The sequence below is a fragment of the Agelaius phoeniceus genome, chromosome 5 (assembly GCF_051311805.1).
Source record: "Agelaius phoeniceus isolate bAgePho1 chromosome 5, bAgePho1.hap1, whole genome shotgun sequence".
NCBI lineage: Eukaryota > Metazoa > Chordata > Aves > Passeriformes > Icteridae > Agelaius > Agelaius phoeniceus.
This window is the reverse complement of record NC_135269.1, coordinates 44,832,473-44,854,717: the sequence shown is the minus strand read 5'-3', so window position 1 is coordinate 44,854,717 and position 22,245 is coordinate 44,832,473. Positions and strand designations below refer to the sequence as shown.

General features: G+C 38.7%; 1 protein-coding gene across 1 annotated transcript in view; it reads right to left on the bottom strand.

Moving 5' to 3' along the window:
* The window catches only part of YAF2 (YY1 associated factor 2), a 31,776-nt gene extending 10,770 nt beyond the window's left edge, over positions 1-21,006 (bottom strand). The window contains exons 1-3 of the mRNA XM_054631649.2: positions 20,656-21,006; positions 20,391-20,516; positions 985-1,137 (exon numbers count right to left, since the gene is read on the bottom strand). Of these exons, the coding sequence (XP_054487624.1) occupies positions 985-1,137; positions 20,391-20,516; positions 20,656-20,681 (305 nt within the window). The 5' untranslated portion in view covers positions 20,682-21,006. The remainder of the gene's footprint in view (positions 1-984; positions 1,138-20,390; positions 20,517-20,655) is intronic.
* Positions 21,007-22,245: the final 1,239 nt, after the last annotated feature.

The window sequence follows — 22,245 nt, the reverse complement described above, 5'->3', positions numbered from 1 at the left end:
AATGAAAGGAAATAACACCTCAGTGTCCTTAATCCTAACCATGACTTTCCTAATGACTGCTCTCTACTGACTCAGTCTCTTCCTTGTTCTGATCCTAATGATCCTATTTCAGGCACAACAGAAGCATCTGCTACCTCTCTGCATAACTAATCCCAAAGGATATTTCTTGGCTGGGCTATTTTGGAGTGCTTCCAAAAAAAAAAAAAAATCAATAGTTCCTCCCACATTTGCTTAGACTACATGACTTATACACTTTTCAGCTTTTTTGACACAGCATTCTTGCCACAATAAATTTATCCTTAGATTATGATGAATTGGGGATTAAACCTGCTGCTTTTGTTTAGCAGTTTGCACCCTCCTTCCTTACAGCAAGATAAAGGCTTTTACAACTGCTTGTCTGTACTGCAATATTTCATGTTTTCACTTCTAAGAGTCCTTCAGCATTCCAGATGTGGCATAGAGAGTTCTGTCACTAGGTAACTGACATACCTTATCCTGTCACATTAATTTATGTCCTAGTTCAGCCCTTCAAAGCTGAAGGGTTCTACAAGGCTATCAATAACTAAGTTATTTTCCCTACTCATCTCTAGTCTGGTACTGGTTCTCTCTCCTCCCACTACTATTTTGCATGAAAACTAATCACTCCCATCCCCTCTTTTTTCCAGATATTAATATCATCAATTTGCCTATCAACAGTTTTGTATGGTATGAAAAACACTTCTATAAACTCTTAAAACAATACACTAAATAACCTTTAAAAAGTCTTTCTTTCTCTGTTCAGCTGATCTCCATCTTCTGGCCACAAGTACACACTGCAGGTCTTCTTCATATTTTATAGACAGCCTAAACCAAAAAACTTCACACCAATATATAGCCTAGCTGTTTGCCACAGCACTTAGAAACCAGTAAAATCAAAGAACACTTTCTTATTTTTGTTCATAAATGACATTTTATGAATACCACAAAAGTTTCTAAATTTTTTACCTGGTTTTCTTATGACTGTTCTTTTTGCTTGTTGTTTCCTTTTCACTTTTTTCCTTTTCTACTTTGTCTTTTTTCTCTTTCTTTGATTGTGTAGGGGGCACAAATTGCTGAGGAACCTGTTGTGCAACCAGCTGAGAGACAGGTCGAGGTTTCCTGTGTGCACATATATATAGACATGCATAATGCTTAGACTTTTCAAGTCTCAAACTGTCTACACTTCAGTTATTAACATTAACCATCACTGTAAGAAGAAATATTGTTTAAACATATCTTGCTGCTAATACTTCATTAAGACAGCATATAAAATTTAAACCCATTATAGCCTTTTGATTCACTTACTTGCATTATCAACAAATGTGATTCTTTTTTTTATTTTACAGCATTTAGAGACAATATTTGCAATGAGCCCTCTTCTTGCAGCTGTCATATCCAGACAGAGAGCTCAGAGTGAGCTCCAAAAGACAATTCTTCCAGAAATTACATTACCACTCATTCCCAGCCCCTTCAAATGTTGGAATGGTCTGGTTTGAGTCTACTCCAGTACAGAAGCAGACAATCCTCATCACAAAAAGGAAAAAGCTGACCTTTGAGGTATCAGAGCTAAAGCATTGTTGGCCTTATAGAATAAAATTCAAGTGTTTTCAGCTCAAACAAATTTATTGGAGGCAATAAATAAATCCCATTTTGTGTAATTTTTATCATGTTGTTCACTGGAAAAATATACACTGCTAATTAATATGTAGGCTATAGCTGTCAGAACACATACACTTTGGAAGCTGGCAACAGAAACATAAGACCACATTCCATCAGTATACACAGTGCAGGTTTCATTTCTGAGTTTTGATCCAAACTAAAAACCAGTGTGAAAAGAGCAACAGCAGGCAAAAGAATTTCAACAGTTTATTAGTTTTACATTTTCCAAGATATTATTTTGAAGTGGATTAATTTTTTTTATTCTGTTTTGTATTGGAATTCAATGATCCTAATTCGAAATGAAACATTTTACTCATTACATTGCAAGTGCATTTACTTGTTCTGCAGTTTCAGAATTAAGAAATTTCAAGTCATGATATATAAAAAGTTTCTGTTATTAACACTTTGAAGATGTAAATGTCTTCTCCAAAAGAATGCTTACCCTGCCAAGCTCTTGGGTTTTGTTAGTTGGATTGTGATGTTAGGTCTTTTAAAAATAGAAAAAGCACAAATTATATGCACTGTGATACTCTGAAAATACAAAACCGTTATCAAAGCAACAGAAGCCATCAGCTCACACACATACTTAGTTATCCCAACTCACAGGATCACACTACTGGCACTTCTTGCTTGGGTGAAGAGATGAGAAAAATAACAAGTGCAGGAAATCAAGGCAGCTCGCATTAACAAGTTATATTTTCAGTAATGACTGCAATAGTTCCAAGTTACAGACTGAAAGCCAAATTACAAGAACTCAAAGTGTAGGAAAGAGAGTTAATATTAATCAGTTGAGATTTCATGAGTCTTCACAGTAAGTTCTTAATGAATTAAAATAAATTAAAGAATGACTATTAATAAATTGTCAACACAACAGAACTTTGGGATAAAAACTAGACTACCCCTTACTCACTCATGAACTGAGCCTACATTGACTCCTGGAGGGAGGAAGAACAGGAACAAATCCCTTTAGTGAAAACTCCCCAGTTTAAAGCACTAGAACCTTGCAAAGCACACACTGTAGTGAGCCCACAGTGAACAACTCAAATGGGCTCAATAGACTACAAATGTGCAGCTTAACAGAGTACATAAGACATTTTTAAGAAAACTTGCCTCAGAATTTTTCAACCTTTTTTCACAGTATTTCATAACAGAGCAAAACCACCAAGGTGTAATTGATGCACAAGCTTATAATTGGTGGAAAACAGTTGTGACATATACAGAAAACTGATGATCTGTCTTGAATTGAAGATTGCTCCAGGAGACAGGGATACAGTTTGTCATGACAGTCAGGTGACAGTCCCATCATTACTACACAGTGACCTGAGAGAATGATCAGACATGTTACTTATGAACTAAAACACTAGTGAACTTGACACACAAGGAATTGTTTCCCAGGAGCATGGGAAACACCATGATTATGGAAACTTGTTAGAAAGGGGTAGAGAGGGGAAAAAACAATCTTAGCCAAGTAAGATCTGAATTTATAACCATTTCAGTTCCTGAGGGCAAACTAGATAATTTCTGTTAGAGTACAGATGGGAAATTAAGCTTAGTTCTAAGTCCTAGTCTTAGAACTTTTTTCCTAATACCATAAAATGAGTGGGACTGAAAAAAAATCTTTGCAACAAGGAGCAGAAGTCAGTAAAGACAAAAAAAACCCCAAAAACCAGAGAGAAATCATATTTTGGAAGATGCACTAAAAGTTAATCAAGAAGTTATATATGGCATTGCTGTGACAGGAGAGTCTTTCCATTAAAGAGCCATATTTTTGTTGTCAATCTTTTCTACAGCTATCAGTTACATCTCCGTTCTAAATTTTATTATCTGCTTTCTCAAGTTCTGATTTATTAAATGAGGCATTCAAGGTTCCTATATTAAAAACATTGAGGAAAAAAAGTAATTAATCTCTCAACACTAGGAATGCCTTTCAAGTGCTCAATTTTTCCCCAGGTACTCAAAAGGGGCTAATGAACTGTAACCAAGCACTTCACAAGTCATGCAGGTGTCAGGAGATAACTCTACTACATTCATGAAGCTTGAACCTGATAGAATTGTTCCTGCTTAGTGGTAGCTGAATCATGTCATTCCAGCATGAATAAATTCATAGAGAAAAGGCTATTTTAGAGAAGATAAAAATAAGATAAACTATCCCTGTAACAGGAAATTGATTTTGATGATTTGCCAAAATACAACATTTTAAATTAGTCATTTTCAAGCCAGTTAAAGACTCCTTGCAATATGCTGCTACAGATTAAGTAGATATGATGTTAACATGGCCTTTTGTTTATATTTATGGTAATTTGCTCTTTAAGAATATTCAAGAGCACCTGAGCTAATTGGTGTTTAGAAAGAAGCTCTATAATATTTTGCATTAAGATTACAAGCATTTTTGCCTCTATCACTGGACCACTACTGGACCACCACAACTGAACAATCCAGAACTACAAGCAGAAATATTCATAAAAACAATACCTATTATTTAGCCAGCCCCTAAAAGCTTTGTATTTTTGCCTAGTAATTCCACTTTAGTCATTCAAAGCAGAACACAGAGAAAGGCATACACTATTACAGAAGATAAGCGCTAGCAATTCTTTCCAGAGGTGAACTTCATGGTTTAAGCACTGTAGCCATATCAAGAAACTGATTTACTGAGCTCCAAGAGATCTCTAAACATCACATCTCTGAATACTGCACTCCCCTTCTCCATCTAGTTTTCCTTTTTAGACAGTGTTATCTTTCTTCTAAGTTGACATCAGCCATACTTCTACCTACACGTCTATCCCAATCTCATCCATTACACTTTTTTTTAATTATCTAATTCCAATGCTGTTTTTTATCAAGGTCCTACTTGATAGGCTCTTCATAGTCTCCTTTAAAAAATTAGAAAAACTAACATTTTTGGTCCTTTAACAGCCAATAGTCATTAAGACAAACATATGAGGATAAAGTTTTTGTCTTCCCCTAAATTCCCATAAATGCTCAAAAACAAGGATGTCATCATTTTAACTCTAGCCTTCTTGTTGCAGGATGTAACTACATTTTATCTTACCAGGTTTGATCTAGCTGCTGGTTTAGAAAGCATACTTACAGAGGCTGCAGAAACTTGTCTTTGCTTTAGCATTTGCATGCAGAAACTCATTCAGTACTGACACTCTAAAATATTTAATACTGCGAAGGATGAACTGGTTTTCATTGCTGACATTCTTAAAAAAAAAAATCTTTGTAGCACAGAAATTTACATGCCTAGAGATGAAAAATTCTCAAGAAGACCACATGATATCTGGAACTGTTGCCCTGAGTAATTTCCATTACCCAGAGCTCAACACAATACCTGTGATGCACATAAAAAAATTTGGACATCTCACAGCAGTACATGCTTCCTTGACTTCCCTCACCTACTATTCACCAATAGCCTGCATTAATAGGATTTTGACTAATTTGATATGGTGAGTAACTTGGTCTCATCACAGCAAAGCAGATCCATTTTGAGAACCAAAGTAAACAAAAAATATCTATACAATACTGATGACCAACACAGACACCAGAAAGTACAGTAAACTCTCAGTTGCCCAAGTTGTTCATCAAACATGCAGACAACCAAACTGGCTTAATGCTGAAGCATCTTGGTGTTTAGCTGAATTTAATTTATATAGAGCACAACTACATTTGCACAATTCTGCTTCTGCAGCAATTACAAGTCCACAAAGCACCTAATGTCTTCTGCACTATTCAGAGTACAAGCTCCAATTCTGACAGACCTGAACTACTTATCTGTCAATCAGCTTTAGGGTTCATGTGCCACAGTCTGGAAACAAGGAGCATGATCGTGCCAACTGTGATAATTTTTCCATGAACCATCCCCAAATCTACCTACATCTCAAGAGAGTTCTGTGTTAGCATGAGGTAGCCCTGCATGTAAAGTTGGGAGTTGATTTGTCCATTTGGTGCCACAAATCCTGAATGGCCAGAGCCAGCCAAATAAGACTGCCAAGCAGCACAGAGTCCTGCCAAGCAAGTGAGGCTGCAGAGAGCACAGAGACACCAGCAGTCCAACAGAGCAGCCAACACATTCGCTTTGATTTAGGGGGAGCCATCCTGGACTTGAAATGGTCCACATAACCCATACTTTTCTATACAGAAATCTAGATGTTATAATTAAATCCCAGTGCTTTTTCCAACCTGTTGAGGGAAGTGTATTGTCATCTATAATGTGCAGTTTAGAGGCTTCAGACATCCTGAAGAGCGGGCAACTTATTGAAAGGCACACTCTTTCCTGAAGCTCTATCTCCTGTTTTGTATATTTTACTACTGCAGAAATAGTAAAATTACAATTTCCCAATTGAAACACAATGGGTCTAGATTAAGAAAATGCTGTCACCACAGCATTCAATCAAGCAGAAAGATGTTCTTCAAAAGAAAACCTGGATCCTTCAATTCTGCTTAAAATGGAAGAGCTTCCATTTTAATCTGATCCTTTCCTTCCCTTTCCTCAAGTCCAACCAACCCCCCTGGCTTCAATTCAGGCCAATACCTCTTGCCAGAGGCTTATCCTGTCTCAAGTGGCAAATTATCTGTTTTCTAAAGCTAGAGACACACACAATTTATCTAAAAACTTAAAACAGTACATTAGGCCTGATATTTAAGTCTGCTACTGGGCTCTGGTCAACTTACTTGCCAAACTTTTCCTCCAATAACTAGAGAATAACCCAGTCCAGTTTTACTTAGCTATCAAAAATCGGATAGAATTTTAATTCCTCTTACTTCCTGGTTTCCTGTTAAACTTGTCCTATCTTAAAAATCAGGAAGAAATTGTCTGTTCCTACAGAAGGATGTTATGTCCTAGCTGCCCAAAATGGCATGGATTTATTCTGGATTCATGGACTCAAATTTCTCTTCCAAATATTAATCAGTTACCTTTTGGATGACACCAGGATTCAATGGGAGAGGTAATACCATGGAATCAAAGAATTCTTTAGGTTGGAAAAGACCTCTATGATCATGATGATACTATCAAACAGAAGGGGTAACTACTATATACCTGGAATTGTCTATTCATCAGAACAGTTTAAGACTGATCAGCAGTAACTTATCTCCTACCTTGTTTTCCCTCCCAGAAAAAGCTCCCAAGAAAAACAAAGCCTGTGATATTTCTTCATAGGTTTTCACATTTTTTAATGTAGAATCTCTATGTGGTATCACATACATTTCAAAATTCCAACTTTGCAAATGAATGTCATCCTTTTCTCCATTTCTTAGAAAAAAAACCCTACCACCAAACAAATCTGGCTTCAGAGACTTAAAGAGGTTTTATTCAAAGACACTCCTAATCCTTAAGCAGTACCATTTATCTACACTTATCTTCCCTGCAAGGAGACATGGACTTTTCTGGAACAGAAACCTGACTGATTTCATCTTACCCTTGGTCACAGACTCATTTCCTCAAAAATGAGAAATCTTTATATTTACAGTTTTCTTCCCTTTCAGGAGATTCATGAGGACAGAATAAATGTTTCCAAGCAAATGCAAATTTCCACATCTTTTCCTCAACTCTTGCTGCTTTTAGGCCCTCACTGCACAGGGCTTAGGCAGTAAATTCAGCATGTTTCTGAACATCAGGGTCTTTCTCTCCCACCAGCATGGCATGACAGGACTTATTCTTGGGAAACCTGGAGTCTAGTCAATTAGCACCCTGAATTTTACTCTCCAGGATTTTACAGGAATTAGCAAAATTGCTACAGTCAAGAGGTCTCACAAGTAGTAAATAATCTATTTATATATGCCATCTTTGGTCAAACTCATGAAGCTGACTGCTAACAAATAGAATCAGTACAAAAAAGAAATGCTTTTGCCTTTAGAGCTTCCACATATGGCTTTTTCTATGGTGCCTCCTTGGGAAAGTCTTGGAGATCATTCCAAAAACTGCATTGTAGACAGGGTATGCTGATGCATTATGGATTAAACCTAGAACACTCGTCATAGTTATGACTAATGTAGTAGAAACTCTAAAATCAATCAAGCATTCCCAATTCAGTATCTTTGTGCAAAGCATAAAAGAACAAGGTCAACCAGCTTGTAGGAAAAAATACCTAGAACTATTCACTGGGCTCCAGAGAAAGTCAGTCAGCTCCTAACCACTAAAGTGTTCCTGAATCCCACCTTCCTCTTCATTTACTACTTATGAAGGACAATGGCTTAAAAAGCAGCCTTCTGTAGATAGAAGAGATGATTGTCTCCCTCTCTCACTCATGCCCTGCAGATTTGTCTATCTGCTGCTTTGTTTCTAACTGAGCTGACTCAGCTAATATTTTTTTTAAATGGAATTCCAGCATGATTCTTATACTACTATTCTTCCTCCACCAGCTTTTGTAACTCCCTCATCTAGCAATTATTTCAGAAATGCCTTGTAAACATTCCAAACCCTGATAAAAATCCTGATTTTCTGATGTTTGTTTCATACATGTCTCTTAAAGTCTAAACAGAATACAGTTAAGGGCATTAAAATCTTGTTGAGAACAAAGTTGATCGTTCAAATTCTACTCTGTTCTTTCATTACTAGACTGGGTCATCTTGCAATACAAATGTACAGACTTTAAATATCTTATAATTTATTTGAAGATCATTTTCCACTCACATCTATCCTAAATATTAATGTCTCAAGAGGCTAATAGAAATCTGATATCCACAGTAATACTCTAATCTCCATTTTTCCAGTCATTACTGGAATGTCAAGAAAAGCTTATCTTCACATACTTTCTACTTCCTCATCATATTCTAGCTAGTCTCTGCTAAAAACTCCTCCAGCACGTCCTCATTTCTCTAAGGGCCACATTCTCAAATACCTCTTAACACAGTAACTAGAGCAATTAATTAAAAAGTAAAAGGTTGTTCCTAATCTTGAAAGCAAGCAGACATATACAGGGAGACAAATAGAAAGAGGCATGATTGTACAGTAAGCAGCTTTTTAAACAAATTGACAGATGTGAAGAAGTGGTTTTAAGTAGAAGATTTTCTAAGGTATGAATACTCCTGTAACATATTAGAATACCTTCACATAGATATGAATGTTTTGAGCAATTCTTACAGTATTTATTTCAGTAACTTTTACAGGGCACATCTATAGTTGAATATTGCAGCAATTTTAGAGTATGAAGCTTCCTGTACATTTTCAAAAAGACATTAATTATACAAAGATCTAACTCTAACTTTGTAATACAGCTTAGACAGTTTTTCACTCAGCATATCACAGAACAGTTTGCAACCAGCAGCTTTGGAATGTGACTTGCCATGATGGATCAATGATGTAGATTTAGATGGCAGAACATCTAGATGGCTCCAGAATGAAAGAAAGATACTTCAAATTCAGTTTCTGCAACAAGTCACACGTTACCCTGAAGTAAACCTTACTAAGAAGTCAATAAACTTTCCTCCCACCTTTAGCCATGTTTTTTTCAGGGTTACCTCCCTTCTCCCACCCCCATATACTGATAACAAGTTACTGTGTCAAGCAAGCAATTAACATTTCCAATTCCTCAGGCATGTCTTCACTCTTTATCAGAGTGAAAAAGTCTTTCTGCAAAACAGGTACACTAACACTAGTGATTTTTGTATCTATGTCTCTTCCAGGGTCTCTTTTCCCTCCCAATGTAACTGGTTTCAAGGACAAAAACGTAAACAACTTCACCTAAACATTCAGCTAAAAATTAAGCATATACACAGCTATCTGACTCTTCCCTGCTTTGAGCTAACTTCTGCCTCTGAAGAGCTTAACTTCAAAGAGACTGCTCTTCTTTTCAATACTAGGAATTCACAAAAAATGTTGGAAGGCTGAGGCCTACATTTGAATAGACATTGAAATGGTATTGTCAGTGTTAAGTAAAATAAACAGGACCAAATTAAATTTTGCATCATAATCTTAGCAAGGCTTAAAATGCAAAAGAATTTCCTAGAAGTCAAGAAATTGTTACCTGAATTCTTTATAATACAGAAAAAAAAATAACTACAACCAAGACATGCATACATGTATTCAGGCACTTCAGTGGTTGTCCTAAAGTAAAAATGCTGGCAATTAACAACCAATTTGACATATAGGGAATGGCAGAGTCTTATTAAACTTCCAAGTAAGAAGGTAAAAGTTTAACTGTTACATTTTAGGCCATTTATTCCAGTTTATGCTTATATCTGTACCATTAAGGTGTAAGTGTATGAAGTCTGGCACAGAAACCAAGCAAACAATTCCCTACCTTTTTTATTGATCTTTCTTTGTGCTTCAGGACAATGAAATTTTCCAGTGTTAGTTTGACAGTAAACACTTAAAAGCATGCAATGTTTTTTAAACTTCAATAGTAGAGGGACTACTTTTGTCAAATGTAAAACACTAATTCCCAAATAATTAGAGAATTGTTAAGCATTTGTACACACAAAATGTACTACAGCTTTTAAAATATCCTTCCATATATCTGCAGACTAGCAGCTACAGCATTTTAGACTCTATTTTCTTCTATCAGGCAATTTTTCAACTAACTTAACTTTTTCTTCTAGATTTGACACATAAGCAAAAAAAATGACACAAAAGCAAAAATTTGCTTTTTAAAATTACATGTAACTTTCCGTTGACTATCATATCTAGTCCACAATCTCTTTCTGCAGCACCTTGTACAAGAGCTTTTAGGTTCTGCCAAACTATTCCATAACAAAGGAAGTTGCTTTTTCAACTTCACTACAAATCCAGCACAAACCTTTGTTCCATCACTATTGCTGGTTTTTGAGATCAAGTTCCAGTAAGCCACAACTTACCTCCTAATAGAAAAAGCTCACCTCAGTGACTATTAAGCAGCTCATTGATATTATTTAAAGCAAACAGGAAATCATCAGGGACAATGCGTATACTAAGTAGTACTGCAAATGCTGTGGGCAGTTGGATCTTGGAAACTGTGTTCTACACAGAAGGAAGCAGCTCATGTTGTGATGCCACTCCTGATTTCTAACAGTTTAAGTCCTGTGGAAAGTAAAAAATATTTCCTACTGTCAAGTTCTTGTAATGCAAGTACAAGTTGCTAGCAATTAAATTAAATCACTACCAGAAACAGCAGTCTTTGGGTTCTGACACAGATCAGCTCACTCTCCTTTAGTCATCAGTACTCTATTAAGCTATTCATAGAATAAAAACTATCAGATTAAACTACACTTAGCCTGCTGTGTCACATGAATATGACCTCACTAATCACCACACAAAGCCATCTTGTGAGAAACTAGTCTTTATTGCTGCATTGAAGCAGTTCATGATTAAATGCATCTTCAACACTTTGCTATCCAAAATTATTTTTCCTCATTACCATTACTTCTGTCATATGCTAGAGTGTAACAGGCCATTTCACTGCCTCAGCAAATAATGCAAGTGAATAATTATGACTGTGCCAACAATGGAGCCAGTGGTCTGTAGGAAAAAACATGATATAGATCCATCTGCATATAGCAGAGTAGCAATGCAATTTCTACACACCCTATGTATATTTGAATTCTAACTTTCAGACAGCTCTGATTTGTGCTTTCATATTCCTAGCTGCTTTACAGTATGAATCATTAACTTGGAATTCATCCATTCAGTGCATTTCTAGCAACTCCATCTTTCAATAGAAGCTGATTCAATTAGAATAGACTCACATGACCCATATGGTTTTATCAGTCACTGTAAAAATGTGCAGAAAACTACCCCTTGAGGCAGTGTCCCTATTTAATCATTCCCTTAAAGGGAATGCCCTATTTTCCAGATGACATTTAACAGATGAGGCCAGCAAGTTTCCTGAAGACAACTGGTACAGTGCACAACAGCCTGCTCTAAGAACTATCTGTATCAGGACCTTTAGAAAGACAAAGTTCATCTTCAGGAATAGTTTTCAAAGCTGCCATCAAATGTTACTTCTCCAACAACCAGTTAAAAGGCTCCAACCTCTTGCACACTGTTGTTAGAATTCTTCCCCATATGCCACAAGCTGTGGTGCACCAATGCTCAGTGTGACAGCAACATTGAAAATACCCTGCTTGAGAAACATATTGGTATCAACTAATTTACATTTCCTAGGTGACAACGAGCAACATATGAGCAGGGGTTAGGAAGCTCAATGTCCTCTAACAATATCCTCTGAGGAGGCAGTATTTGGGAGCCTACAGAAAAAGGAGTGGTTACAGTCTCCTAAACCCCTAGATCCTTGGGATACATGGGGAAGTGACCTCTTCCAAATGTTGATCCCACAAAGGATTGGATCCTTCATGCTGCTCCTCTGTCCCTTTTCTGCAGAAACTGTGAAACCTTGCACCTATGCAAAAAGACATGCAAAATATGAGGTTCACACTGATGCAGCAGCATAGTCATTGCTGCACTGAACAGGGCCAATACTTGGTACAGCTAGTTTTGTCTTCAAACTGAAAGGAGCTTGCTTCTGACCTATTGTATTTGTTCTGCACTGCAAGGGTCATCTTCCCAGAAGCTGGCAGCAATCTAGAAACTTCTTCCACTCAGAGCCAGCTCCACAAAGATTTTTTTTTAAGTAGATTTAGAAGAGGTAAATTTCCTCTACCTTAAGTAGAGGAAAAGGCTACACGCTTTCCCTAAAAAATTAAGTCTCCATAATGTTCTTCATGAATAGGATGAATATTAATCTAAAAAGATGCCACAGAATGAGTTGTCACATTCTCTTTTATCCTTCTTATTCAATTACAGAATTTCTAGTGCATGACCCTAACCACAGATTTCAATGATAGCTATAACAAATAACTTTTCTTTCACAGCATGTGCCAAACCAACTTTTTTCAGCTTTTAGAGTTGGGAACTCTATTTCCATAGTGAATTTTCAAACCCCTACTCATTCACACAATTTTTTTCTACTAGGCAGTGTCATATGAGCTATACGGTACAGTGAAAGTATATGAATGCTAGTCATATATATGAATGCTTGAAAATAGTCAAGCATTTTGGAAAAGTTTAAAGATAGGTTCCAAATCTTCAGTTAGTCAGAAGAGGAAAATTTTCAATTGCTTGTTTCCTCCCCACTCCTCAATTCCTAAGAAAACAAGAAAAAACTTGTAATAGACATCAAGGTCATATCTTCTAGCCTTCAATCTGACTTTTGATGGAAAGTTTGCCAGCCAAAAGCCTCCCAACAACATTCTGCAGCTGAACTCTCCAAGTTCAAGCCTGCTCTACATCAGCATACTGCATACCAGTGGAATGCACTTCAGAGAGCAGACAATCCTCAGGATCTCTCTGTCCTACTTAAACCAGGATAAGCCACTGCGTGAAAGTATAAAAATTGAACACAGTATTTTGTTCTAACTCGCCTACTTCAAAAGTATCTTGTAGCTGATGGTATGAGCCAAGAAAAGACATCATTTGATACTCTGAGGATGTTCTGCAAAGCATACTGTTCATTCTAACCTGACTTTCAAGATGAAAAGTACAGATATTTCTATCAAGTTTTAAACAGGAACAGGCAGAGTGGGCTGTCACAGCAATCAAGGAAAAATTGGATAAAAACTTAGGGGCAGAAAATGCAAATTCTCATCACTTTACAAGTGATACAAGAGCTTTCGTTTTGCCAGCTAATCTTCTCTTTTAACATACCTAATCTTAATTTAGGTGTTTATTCAAATCCTAGTAGCTTTTAGTCTAGGACAGACCATTTTCCCTATAAAAGATGCATAGAATAAAACTGGTGGCATTAAAAACAAAGATGACATTTCCACCAAAAAAACCCCAAAAAACAAAAACAAAAACCAGCAAGCAAAGCGACACATATCAAAACACACACTACTTATGCCCCAAAGGAAAGTACTTAATCATGGAAAGAAAGCAAATACCAGATGGCATAAAGTCTTCTTTGCTTCAGTACCCACACAAAAGTTTAATTCCATAAAACCAAATTAAACAAGGGAGTATGAGTTCAAGCTAGAATAAAAGAAACAGACCACTGAATGTTATTTATGGCAGTCAACAGCCTCTAATGAAATTCACCCTCAGATAAAGATGTTTAGAGAATACAGGAAAGGTGAAAGAAGTCATCAAGTACCGCAGAAGAAAAAAAAGGGGGAAAAAAATCCTACGATGGGCAAATAAAAATTTCAAGCTAATTCAATTTCAGAAAGATACCAGAAAGAAATTATTTAAGAATTTGGAGCATTAAAGAATGAAGTCAAATGGCTTGGCAGTGTCGTTTCTTTCTTTAATGGACTAGTAGCCCTGGTGACTAGGAGAAAAGAAATACACATTGCCAGTCTTGACTTGAAACATAGTAAAAATATATTCTCCCACTTAAGCTAAATTATGATGAGGACAAAGTTGTGCAGAATGTAGTTCAAAATTTGAGTCTGCTTGCTTAATAGTTCCTAACAACCAGCTGTAGATATATTTACACGTATCATTTATAGTGAGGTTCTACAGGGATACTATTTAATATTTTTAATTATGATTTGGAAAAAGAATAAGGACTAGAACAAGAATCCAGCTGAGAGGTGGTGAGAACTATCTGACAAGATAATCCTGCATGAAGGTGACTCAAACTAAAAATTATGAATTCCAAAATAGACTGCACAAAGCACAGCAGGCCCCACAACGACATGAAAAAAAGCCCTACTTAAGTAACAAGATACAAAAGGATACCAGACTGTAGTGAATCAAGTAGATTGCGATTTTTATGAGCTTCTTAGAGCAACAAATTAAAATACCTGTCAGGTTCAAAACTACAAAGATTTAACATGAGATTTAATCTCAAAAAAAGTCAACAGTACTCTCCCTACTCCTTTCTAAAATACAGACTTGATTTTCTTTTGGTTGGCTGCCCATTGCGTTCTCTATTGCCCATACAAGCTCCACCTACAAGGAACATCTAACGGAGCCACCCAATCAATAAAAATTAATTCATTGTTTTATAACAACATTGAAAATGATGTGTGCAGAATTCTTAAGTTTCACTATATTTTTCAGGGAAAATAAATTCCTAAACAATTTCAAAGGTTAGTTTTAAAAACTCTCTTTAAAAAGAAAACTGGAAGTCCAGAATTACTGGATTACTCAACGGCTATCGACAGAGCAAAAGAGAACTATTTATTCTTAGAACTATTTATTCTTGCTTCTCTTCATAATTTAATATTAACACTAAACCATAAAACTTTTAATATACAACCCATATTTTACCAAGCTCTGTATGACTTTTCCACTCACTTCATTCCTACAAATATTTCCTTCTCTAAACTACCACAAGCAATGAACAGCTCTTGAGTCTGTTGAGCTTGATTCAGTCATGTACTTGTGAAATCAGCATGACAGGCAGCTCTTCCTCTTTTTCTCCTTCCCAACCTTCCCCCGACACGCAGGCGCATGTGCACACACAGAGGCTGCTTCTGGAAGGCAGGAGAGTCCTTAGCAAGCTGTTGTGAAACAGACATGTTAAACCAGATATACAAGGGAAGTACCAACTCTCTGTCCTCAGCCGTACTGCATTTCAACAGAAATACAAATACCAGATTTGATTAAATGTAACTGATTTGTGCTTATAAACATCCAGATGGTACATGACTAAACACATTGCACATGTTTTCTGAAGAAAAATGACCTTGATATCCAAGTTTAAAAATTAAACATTTTATTTATGAGTCTCAAAGCACAAAACAAACGCACAGCAGTTCCAAGCAGAGACCTGTATCTCATATTTAGGAGATCATCCGACATGATAATAAAATACATTAGAGGGCCAAACTCTCAGGCACAGTCAAGGAACATCGACCAAATACCAAGGAAATATAGAAAGATTTTATCTCAGTTCCTTATATCTCACACTCTTAGGTTTCTGGTGGGATTTAAATTTGGCTTTTCATACTTCAGGCTGTGAGAAAAGGAATGATTCAGTGATGAAGATCATAGGATGCAGAAGCCATGCCCCCATTTGGCTGGTTATGTATTATCTCTACTTCAACAGTAAAGGACATTAAGAGGTATAGATCCCAAATCCACAAAAATTCATCCTTACTAAACAAGACTTTCTCACTCTGGCTACAAATTTCAGGGACTATTTTATCAATGATATTGCATGTAAGAGCTCACTACATGTGTAACAAATAGGAACCTCTTATAAAACCACCCTAAACCCAAATTAAAAAAAAAAAAAAAAAAGGGAAAACCCCACAAAACTTCACAGAAGTCATTTGTACCTTTCTCATCTCCTTACACTCCCTTTTCCCCAGTCAAACAAAAGAAAAAGAGCTTGAACAGCAGGCCCTAAGACTCAGATTCATTAACAAGATTAAGTTGGTTTGTTTTAATTCAAAGCAAGTAATGAAAGTAGTTCTAGAAAATAAAACCATAACAATCATAAAATATGTTTGTATAAACAAATCTTCCCCTACTACTAGCCAAGAGTTTTCACTATTAGTAAAAACATCCTTTATCCTTAAAGCCACACTTGTGGCCCCTTTCTGTAATTTAAGAATCAGAGAATATTGTCTAGTCAGAAAAGGAGAAATTGATCCCATGTCCCCACATCCTTTTTTTGCTTTGTTTACACAGTAGAATATCATTACAAGCACTTCAAAGTTTAAAAAGCCAGTATTTGCAGTTCCTCCTGTAGCTCTCACTACACTGCCCTGGATACTCATCATTCACACTGAAAGGAGAAGTGGTTTGTAACAGCATGGAAAAAAGAATAGGATCCTGCAACTAGAGATCAGACCACATGCATAAAAAACACACGAAGGAAAGCAAAGTGACAGGTAATTTTCAATCTGGATGCTATTGCTAACTGAATAACAAGAGCTTTAATAACACTTCTGAGGAAGTTGAAGCAGAGAGGTGACAATAGGGCAGTAATGCAGCCTCCTAGAAGGCAGCAGAGAGTAGGAAACATGCACTCCTTTAGAGGGAATGGCAATCCTCTTGTGTACTTCTTCCCAGCAACACAAACTCTTAATCTTCAGCTTTACAACACATCTAAATTACAGTGACTAATGGTGTTAGCTGGCAAGGAAAGCAAAATCCAAACATCTACTGAAAGACAGACAAACTGGGAGCAAATACTTGCTGCAATAAGGTCTGTCCAAGGATCCAGCCCAATTCTTGAAGGTCAACCCGTATTGGTACACTCCTGATTCAGACAGTGCCATGAGAACAGAAGAAGAAATGGTAGCTTGGCAGTGGAGGCAACTGTCTTTTGACAAAGCAGTAATTGTGAGAGCCAACCCAAATTCAGCAACCCCATTATAACCTCCCCAGGAGCCATATAATTCTGTGTTCTCAGCATACCATCATGCCCTCTGTTGCTTTTACACAGTTCCAGTCTGGGCTTTTTTAGTGCTCTAGCATAGACTTTTCTGTACAGCATGAGTGACAGAGAGGGAATGAAGATTTTCAAGTGATTTAGTCACAGCAAAACTTAATTTCATGGGGCAAGGAAATCAAACCACTTATTTAGCCTAAAGACTTTTCCTCTTGCCAAATTACAATGGCTTTTGCAAACAACAAACCTTCTCAAAAAGGTCATACAGCTTCTTTATAATGGAAACTATTAGGCAATCTAAATATAGCAGTCACTACTAGTTCCCTCTATAATACAGTCCATTAGGGTTCTATTCAGTACTCCTTACTTGTGCTTCTAATGAACTTCAGCAGGAGATTTGTTCAAGAAAGGAGTACTTATTACAGTCCTATGTTCCTTACATTTATATAACATCTTTCATCTAGAAAGATTTCAAAATGTCTTAAAGGTCACATGTAGAAAATTACTATACTCAGTTCCTCTCCCATCAAGAGGAACACAGTAATTTCTCAGTACCCAAGCAACAAACCAGAACAATTTAGGTTAGAAAGTAAATGCTAAAGCCATGTGTACATGGAGAGTTTAGATCCTCAGTGGCATGACCAAACTAATACCTGGCAAAAGCTTTAGAGTAGAAGGTAGAGGGATATCCATCTGGCAGATAGGATCTTAGGTTTCCATCTGACTTGGGGCACATCTAACTGGCACCATGCTGGGACACTGCTTTGGTACTAGGTGGGAACAGTCACACCACTCCCTGCAGCATCCAGGAATTCCCCTGGGACATCCCTCTCCAAGGACAGCCCAGTTTAACCATTCAATGCAATACTGCCATAGACAAAAAGTAAATTTAACTCCATGATCTAATCTGCTTTGAAAATTCAGTCTAGAAATAAAATACAATAAAGAAATTGTAAAAATTTGCACTAGTCTTAACAATTCTATCAATTACTAAAGCACATAACCCACTTCTAGCCTCTGGCACTAAAGAGAACTCTTTCAGAGAGAAGAAATTATTCAACAGTGAAAACACCCACAAACCCTACCTGTACCTGAAAATATTTCTGTAAAGGTAAATGTGCATAATAAGTATTAAAAAAAAAGTTTTAATCAACTTTGCACCTAATTTCCAGTGGCCTTAAAACCCACTTAGCTTCAATACAATTGCCTGTTTTTCCACCTGCAATTTTGGTCACACTAAATGAAGTTTAAGATGCAGAATCAGGTATTACACATTTCAACACAACAAAAGAGATTGCTCTGAATTTAAAAAAAAAAAAGTAGCATTTTACAATGTCTTATAGACAAAGCTCTAATCCTTAAAAAAACCCCACAGTTAAAACTTTTAAGTAAGAACCATTGCACAGCACCAACCATGCTGATGCACCACCTTAATCTAACATCAAGCTTCAAAATGGAAGACTAAAATAAATAAATAATGTGTTCTCGGTGTCATCAAAACATGGTAGTATTGTTATCCTGCCCCATGTTCATGAAAACCATTTTGTCCTATAGGCAACACCAACAAATACTTTACCAAGGCAATAATTCGGTCACTTGGACTCCATGTCCTTAGGAAAAAAAAAATCACAAACAAAAAAAAAACCAAAAAAACAAACACCCAGCTGGCCTTTTGTGTTTCTTTGGCACCCTAATGATTCTCTTCATGGACACAAAGGTCTACTTAATGGCTCAAATCATATATCAGAACTGGAGACAAAAGCTGCCTGGCCTAAAACTTCAACTTTTATCTACCTCATGTCATGTGTAAAACCTGGATTTTGCAGTCATATGAAGATGCAACTCCTCTAAACCTTAGGGGGAAAAAGAGTCCCATGAACCTACTCAGGGACACATTGTTACAGAGTTTAAGTAGAGAGAAAAAAAAAAAATCAACCTATCAACTACAGCTTGCATACCAGGTCACTGTCAGGGAGAAAGTGGAAACCAAAGAAAGAAAAAAGACACTTTGTTGCAAAATTATTTAAAAGAGGAAATATTCAAGTAGGGAAACTAGAAGACACTGAAAATATTTGTATCTCAGGAGCTCCATTTTTTGTTTGTTAAGTTTCGATGCTTTTATCCAGCTGAGTTTCCAAAGTAATAAAACATAATTTTAAACTGACTTTTCTTATCAAACTGACTGGATGTTAAAGTGGCTTTTTTCATTATGTTTTTAAAGTCCTTGCATGAATTCATCAGTCTTATTTTGCTGAACAATACCGATCTGTAGACATCTCTCTGTGATATAAATATAATGCCATTATTATAACTGGAAACTATAATATATGTGACAGATGCAATTCCCTCTTGTCACATTTACCTTACTGATTTCCTTTGTTAAAAAACAAACCACAGCATTCAACTAATGTTCACAACTGAAGTTATGAGAAGTCCTTCCAATATTTATTCTGTAATTCAGAAGTCAGGGAAACTAGCTCCGGAAATAAAGAATAGCCATTTTTGTCAAGTAATTGGACCCAACCTTGCACTTACAATTTCAAACATGTAACATTTATTGCAAGTCATACTCAGCACTGCTTTGACCAATATCTACAATGTAATTGCGGCTTTTGATAGGATTGCAACTTGATTGCCATTTAAACTTCTCTTGCTGATGGGATTAACCCATAGGTATGGTAAGGGTAAGAAAGGATTCCTGAGCAACCTTCTCTTCCATTAGCATGTATGGCTACAAGTGCACTCAGGTTCGCTTGTAAAAAGCCTCCATTCCCCAAGCACACATGTTCAGGCCACCGGCAGGCACAGGAACCAGTTAATCCACCGCAAGCTTTGTGACTGGTGTATAGAGAAAAGGTCCTCCTGGCAAGTCACGGTTACACAGGGAGACAATTCCATAAAGCACAATTCAGCTAACAATTTCTCCCTAAACACTGAAGGGTTATAATCCACCCCCTATTGCCCTCAGAAACCTCCATGGTGATGCTCTGTGATGAAAAGCGAATTAAAATAATACTAATACTGCCAATAATAAGCAAACAAAGGGGTTATGTATGAGGCAAAGTTAAACTCATAGAAAAAAAAATTTAAATAAATTTTAAAAGAATTTAAAGGGTGAGTGTCTTAGCAGGCACACCCTAAGGGACAGTTCTTTCTCGTGAGAGGGCACAAGCTCTCCAGGGTTACGCTGTGCAGGCAATTATGCCCTTCCTGGTATTTATTATTTCTGTTTCTACGCACGCCGGCGCAGCGCTGGGTCAGGTTCACCGAGGAGCCCCGGGCCGGGGGAGGCTGCGTGTTCCCGCCCCCACCCCTGATAAACGAGACCCGATTCCTGTCACGCCGCCCTCCCTCACAGCCCGGGGATGCACCGCGGCTCCCCGGCCCCAATTCCTGTCACGGCCGCGCAGCCGCTCCCCCGCCGCCCCCGCTCCCCCTCCGCCGGCGACCCACCGTGTGGAGGTGCCCTTCCTCACGTCGCACATCAAGCACTTGAAGGCCTCGGCGCTGTTGCGGAAGGTGCAGACGCTGCAGTCCCAGTACCCCTCGTCCGAGGAGGGTTTCGGCTGCCGCTTCGGCCTGCGGAGACACACGCGCGCCAGGGGCAGCACCAGCCGCGACGCGCCCGCCGCCCCCGGGGCGCCCCCGCCGCCACCGCCGCCGGCCCCGCGCTCCCGGAGGGCCCAGGGGAACGAGAAAGCGCCGCCGCTTCCCCTACCTGGTCGGACTCTTCTTATCTCCCATGCCGGCTCCAGACGCGTCCCGGCCCGGCCCCGGCGCGGCCCTTTGTGCGTTTGTCAATAAGGAGGAGCGCGGGGGGTCCCTGGGCTCTAGCGGGGACCCGGGGAGGAGGAGCCGCCGCCGCAACCTCCAGCTGTCGGGGAAACTCCCGCTGCTGCTGCCGCCGCCGCTGCCGCCGCCTCCCCGCTCACGTGTCCCCCCGCCGCCAACCAGCGGCGCCCGCAGGCCGCGGCGCCCGGCGGGCCGCGCACGGCGGCACCTTCGCTCCGCCGGCGGCTCGGGCGCTGCGAGCGGCGGCGGGGCCGGGGCAACGCGGGGGCTGCTGGGGGCGGCGGGCGGAGCGGGGGCGGTACCGGCGCCGGGGGGCGGCCCCGGCGGGGAGGCGGCGCTGGGCAGAACGGGCAGAGCGGCAGCGTGAGCGACTGCGGCCGGCCTGCAGGCTCTTCCCTTAAAGCCGCCCTTGTTATCGCCCAAGGTTGCTCGCGTTAGCGTCTAGATTGTCTTGTGCTTCTTCCCACAGAAATTGCTCCAGGCCGTGATTTACAGTAAGAAACAAACGGGAATAAAGTGAATACGAACTTCTGCTTAGAAGTCTTGCTCTAAAGCATCCCGTTGGCCTGAGGCCAGGGGAGAACGCAATGGGTACCAATACAAAACCAGGTGTTACCTTGTCCCTGTGTGCGCGGTGCTACTTTTGCACTTAAAAGCTTGCAAGTACAGCGTGTTTCTCATGCATCATAGCAACCTCAGACAGGACACGGGCGTTTATCACCTCTATTATCAGAGTGCACCAGAGCCTACTCCCAGACGAGGATGCCATTTTGCAGGATGCTGTGCAAACAGAACAAAGAGCACATGTCCTAAGAACATAACAAAGACAGCAGTTAGACACAGGTAGAGAGCAGAATGCAAGCAGACAATGAAATTATACCGGTCAGCATCTCAGTGGCCAAAGCTATTACTGATGTATTGCCAAGAAATTATGGGATTTCAAGAACAAAATATGCCCAAGGGGAGTTTTACTGAAGTGTGTGAAGGCATAGACGAGTTTAAAAATTAAGCAAGTGGACAACAGAGAAACTTTCTGATTCTGAAGGCAAAGTTGTCAAGACAAATTTCAGCTAGAAATACTGGGATAGAGAGGGAAAATGTAGGTAAAGTACTTGACACATTAGGGAAGCAATTAAAGACCCCTTAATTGGGATGTATTTATGCAAAAGAACTAACACTTTTACAAGACTCACAGATTTTTTCTGTCTGTCTAGGAGTGCTGTGTGTCAGCAATTGGAAACCTGTGTAGGATTTACTTGTGTCTGGCCTTTTATCCTGAATTCCTTCTGCATTCACATTCAGCTTCCACTATTGCCATTTTCCTCACCTTATGGTTCTCTTTCTGTATTTTCCTCACCTTTCCCTTTCTTTCTCTATTGCAATTTCTTTCTTCTTTATCTCTTTATGCTTCTCATGCAGTAAATTATGAATAAAATGTACGGATTTCACATCTGAGGGTGAGGCATGCCACACACAGACAGCTGGCCTGGGCTCATTTGCATTTAGTTAGACATCT